This window comes from Aspergillus aculeatus, assembly GCF_001890905.1.
Source record: "Aspergillus aculeatus ATCC 16872 unplaced genomic scaffold ASPACscaffold_12, whole genome shotgun sequence".
Classification (NCBI taxonomy): domain Eukaryota; kingdom Fungi; phylum Ascomycota; class Eurotiomycetes; order Eurotiales; family Aspergillaceae; genus Aspergillus; species Aspergillus aculeatus.
The window spans coordinates 1-5,426 of record NW_017962987.1 but is presented as its reverse complement, the minus strand read 5'-3'; the positions used below and the strand labels follow the sequence as shown (position 1 = coordinate 5,426).

At 19.2% G+C, this 5,426-nt stretch overlaps 1 protein-coding gene across 1 annotated transcript; it reads left to right on the top strand.

The window, feature by feature from the left end:
• Nucleotides 1–15: 15 nt before the first annotated feature.
• On the top strand, nucleotides 16–361 carry ASPACDRAFT_45090 (uncharacterized protein; the record flags this gene model as incomplete). Its single annotated transcript, XM_020201543.1, has 2 exons — nucleotides 16–209; nucleotides 253–361. The coding sequence occupies 2 exons, from the start codon at nucleotides 16–18 to the stop codon at nucleotides 359–361; spliced, it is 303 nt and encodes a 100-aa protein (XP_020054131.1).
• Between the last annotated feature and the right edge of the window lie 5,065 nt (nucleotides 362–5,426).

Below are 5,426 nucleotides of genomic sequence, written 5' to 3'. Positions count from 1 at the left end.
GTAGCTGATACACCAATGAAGTCAGCCTTGGACTACGTCTTCAAAGGCGCTGAGATGGCGTTAAACCGGGCGGTTTTGTTGGAACAGGAAGTTCGAGAACTCCGCTGGGCAAATGAGAGGTTAAACACCAAGAAACGACGAAGAAATAAGCAGCTTACAGGCCTTAACGGCTTCACTGTTAACGAAGCAAGGGAGGCATTCCAACGCGAGTATAAAAAAAATAAAGCCCTTCAGATTAAGGATCAGAATCAGCCTCGCCGCCGGGCACCTCCCAGATGCAGCGAGTGCGGTGTTCAAGGACATATACGTACGAGGTGTCCAAATCGAAGAACTGTGTAAAAAGACATTCAAAATGGTGTAATTGAGGCTTCAAAACACCATATATTTATATACAAATCAAAAATCCATGTTGGTGCTGCATTTGGTGGATCTGCTGGCTCGCTCGCTTGCGTGGCTCGCTCGGTTGACGATTACGTTACTTAGCGTTGATTAGTAAGCAGCTATGTGCCATGCGAACTTATATATTACTGTTTTTTTACTTTAAATTTTATTTTTTTATGAAATTCTATTATATCTAATTTATTAAGTACTTTTTAAGCGCTTTTTAAGTATTATATAGAATTATTATAGATTCTAATGATATTATTAGTATCAGTTCTGCAGAAGAACTAAATACTTTAGAAATAAGTTTATTAGTATAATTAAAGTATTTAATAAGTACTTAGTAATTAATATAATTTAGAAACTGTTATCGAAAATAATCTTAATATAAGCGAAAACCTCTTTTTTAATTATTTAATATATTAAGTATATTAATAATCTTTCAGAATATCCAGTTATTTATTCTAATAAATATACCTATATAATTATATTAAAAAGTTATTCTGAAGTTGAAGCCAAGCAGCTAGTTAAAAATATATAAAAATAAACTGTTTATTAACTATTTTTAAACTGCTTACTAACTACTTAATAGATTTAATATAATAAATATCTGAATAATAATTTAAAGTGAGCAGTTTTTTCTTCTTTTCTTTAATATCAGATTTAAAAGATTTTTTAAAAATATTCTGAAATTCTTCGCTGTTAATATCTTAATCAATCTCTTCTAAATTATTATTATACTACTGTTAGTGAAGACTTTTAGAAGATATTTAATAATTTAAAAAAAGTATTTTTATAGCAGATATATTAAAATCAAAATAAAATACTTTTAAATAAGTACTTATTAAGTATTTAATAAGTACTTGCTAATTAGTTATTAGTTTTTATAAAGTAAAAAAAGTTTTTAAAATAAAATTTAATTCTGCTTTAAAAAATCTTCCAGACTGCAAACCAGTCTTTAAATACTATACTATTCCGATATTTATATAATTAAAAGTATTTTTTAAACAGTTGCTAACTGTCTTCTAACTACTTTAAAACTTATATAGAAACTATATTTTATATATTAGCTGTATTAACTATATCGAAGACTTTTTTAATAAATATTTTTAATAAGATATTAAAAATTATATTATTTTTAATTTAGATTTTTTTTAAGAAGCTGTTTAATTAAAACTTTGTTTCAGAAACTAAAAAGTATAATATATTTAAATCTATATTATCCTGCTGAAAATATTATAATAAATATTTAATACATATTTCGGAGCTGCTTGCTAACTATTTTTAAATAAATAATATTCTTAAAATTTAAAGTATTTAATTTATACTTTTTATAGTATGGCTTTTTATACTTTAATTTTTTTAGATCTTATTTTATATTCTTATCTTTTTTTTATTTTTTAAAATATTTATATCCATCCTCCACCTCCGTTAAATAAGCCGTTAGAGAAGATTTTTTTAAAATATTAAAAATCTAATTTAGTAGATTTATAATCTAAATATAACTATAAATATATAGTATTTAAATAATTGCTAACTGCTTGCTAAATACTTACTAACTATTTTAATAATTTAATTTTTTCAAAACCTGCAGTTTAAATAATTCTGTTATTAATATAATACTTCTATACTTACTGAAATCTATACTAGTTTTTATAATAAAAATAAAATTAGTATAATTATTTAAAAGCAGCAGCTATTACTAAATCTAAATAAATAGAATATTAATAGTCTGGTTTTTTTATTAAATATTAATTTATATATTTAAATAAGTATTTATTAACTATTTTACAACTGCTTCCAAAGCAGTCGGAAATATACTAATAATTAATCTAATTCTATATATAGAAGAAATATTATAATATTAATAAAACTATAATCTTTTATATTTATAAAAAGCAGCTTTAACTTCTTACTTAATTTAATTTAACTAAGATTGATATATTATATAAACGACTACAGTTAAATAAAATAAATAAAATTCTTTTTACTATTATAATTTCTAATTATATTAAAAATAAATACTTTAAAACTATTTAAAAAGTATTTACTAAATACTTACTTTAATTATAACTCTTCTTTATATATTTACTTCTAAGAAAACTACTGAGAGATTTTATTTATTCTTTAAATATATTTTTAAACTTATTAAAAAAATAATTCAAATTCTAGTTCTTTTTTATATTATATATAGCAGTAGTTTTAAAAATATAATTTTTAATATAAATCTAAAACAGTATATTAATAAGTTCAGTTTAAACTGCTTGCCAACTGTTTATAAACCGTTTTTAAACTACTTAAATTTAAAAAAATATTTTATAGAAGTGGACCCTTAATATCGGGATTCTAAATAACAACTTAAATATTTTATTGTTTTTTATTATATTTATTTTAAACGGAATATTTTAAAAGTTCTTAGTATTTATAAAAAGAAAGATTGCCTATAGTTTTAAATAATAGATCTTTTAGATTATTTAATAGAAGAGAAGTATAATAAAATTTTAAACTATTTAATAAATATTTTTTATTCAATCCGCAACTGCTTTAAAAATACTTGCTAACTATTTTATAAAATTTAAGATTAAATAAATAGTAGATTAGATTAATTATAAAAGAAGTATAATAATTAAAGCAGGCTTAATTAAGTCCTGCTCTGATATTTCTTTAATTTTTTTAATAAATTAAAAAAATATATAAATACAGTTGAGCAGTTTTATAATAAGTTCTATATATTTAAAAAGCAACTAAATTTTATAAAAATAGTAAAAAAGTATATTTATATAAATACTTTTTAAGTATTTATAAAGCGCTTATTAAGCACTTTTCGAAATACTTTTTAATAGCTGTATAAATATTAATTTTTAATTTATTATTTTTAGTTCTGTTAAGCATAATAAGAAGAATATTAAATAGTTTAAAAATTATATTAGATTTAATATTTATTATAACTACCGGACTTTTAATATAGAGATAAATTATTAATATTAGCTAATAATTAATTTTAGTAAGTACTTTCTAACTGCTTCGCAACTGCTTTTAACTAATAATATTTTTAAAAAAGTATAAAAGATGTCGTTCTACAGACTTTTATTAAAGTATTATTAGATCTACTTTTTCTATATCTTTAATTTTAATTTTTAAAAGAAATATAGCTAAATCTATTTTCCGGATACCTTTTCTAGCTGATAATAACCGGTAAAATATTCTTTATATTTTAAATAATTTTTAAATATTTTCTAACTATTTTAAATTAATTATATCTTTACAGAGAGATCTTCGCCAGACTGCTTCTTCTAATATTTTAAACTTAGAATAAAGACGTTAGGAATTTGAAATTGAAAAATTTTAAGCTAATATTAAAAAGCAGAAAACTGAAACTGAAAGATAAAAAACTAAGACTGAAAAATAAAAAAAATATATATATATAAAGATTTTATAGAATAAAAAATAGAAGCTTAATTTTTTAGAACGACGCCAGTATATAAATCAGAAAGATCTAAGCAGTTACTAAACAGTTAAAAAGTATTTAAAAATTATTTAAAAATATAAAGAATATTTTTAAAATATTATAAATCTGCAGCTAGTTTTAGAAATAAGCTTAAATATAATCTATTTACTGTATAAAGAAAAGAAGGAATAGTAAAAAGGTCTTTTATTTTTTTAACTGTTTAGAGTATAGATAGTTAAAGTATATATATATATATTACTTAATATTTAGATACATAGCAGGCCGAGGGTGTTAGTAGCCTGAGGTTGCAAGCGGGTTGCGCACAGTTATAGTTAGTTATATACTAATTATAACTAATAATTATTCTTTATACTAATAAAAATATAGTATAATAGTTTAAAACTATTTTAACTTCTTTCTATCTTAACTAGAGCTTATATATTATATAATTAGTATAGATTTAAGCTTATTACTTAATAGTTCTAAAACTAAGAAGTTTCTATAACTATTCTATATTTATTACTATTTATTTAATTTTATAAAATAATAAAATAGTAGTATTAACTTCTTAATTATTTATTTTTCTTTTTATTTTTTAATAATATTTACTATTTATTTTTCTTTCTATCTTTCTAATAATACTTTATATTTTTTCTTCTTTTTTATTTTTTTTTTTTTTACTTTTTTTTTTCTTTTTTCTTCTTTCTTTTTTAATCTTCTACCATCTACTACTTACTATTTATTAATTATTTTTTTATTCTTATTTCTATTATTTTTATTTTATTTTTTATCTCTTTTTATATTATATAGAGTTAAAACTGTTTTATATTTTATTATATCTAATCAGTAAGTTCTCCTAATTTTAAAAATAAAAATAAATTAAAATCTGATAATTTTAAATCTGATTTAACTGAAAGCTGATATATTTAAATATATAAATATTAAAAATAATTTTTAAAGTAAGATTTTGAATCGTATTAATTATTTATAAATATTTTATAATTAATATTAAAACAGATAATAATAGAAAAAATATAAAAAAGATATTTCTTATTAATAATTATATATTATTAGAATTAAAGATAGAAAGAAAAAACCTATAGTATATATTAAAATTTAGAAAATAAAAAGATTTTAAATTATAATTATAGTCTGATTTTATTGCTCTGTACTAATATAAGCTTTAAAATAATTATTTAAAATATTATATTAAAAATTAAAAATATAAAATAAATCTGAAAACAGTATAAAAATATCTTATTATTAAAAAAGCCGGTGGATAGTATAAATATAATAAATTATTAAATATTAATATATTAGATTAAATAATAACAGACTATTTTACTAAATAGCTGTATTAAATAAAGAAAGAAAATCTTAAATTAAATAAAAAAATCTTTTTTTAAAAAACTATTTTTATAAAAATATAAATAAGATTTTTTAAAAAGTTAAAAATATTATTTAATAAATATATATATTAAATATCTTCTAAAAAAATTAAAGGCAGCAGCTGTATTTAGAACTAAAAAATTTATAAATAATATATTTAAAAATAAAATAATTTTAAAATCTATATTAATATATATAAAAAGATTTC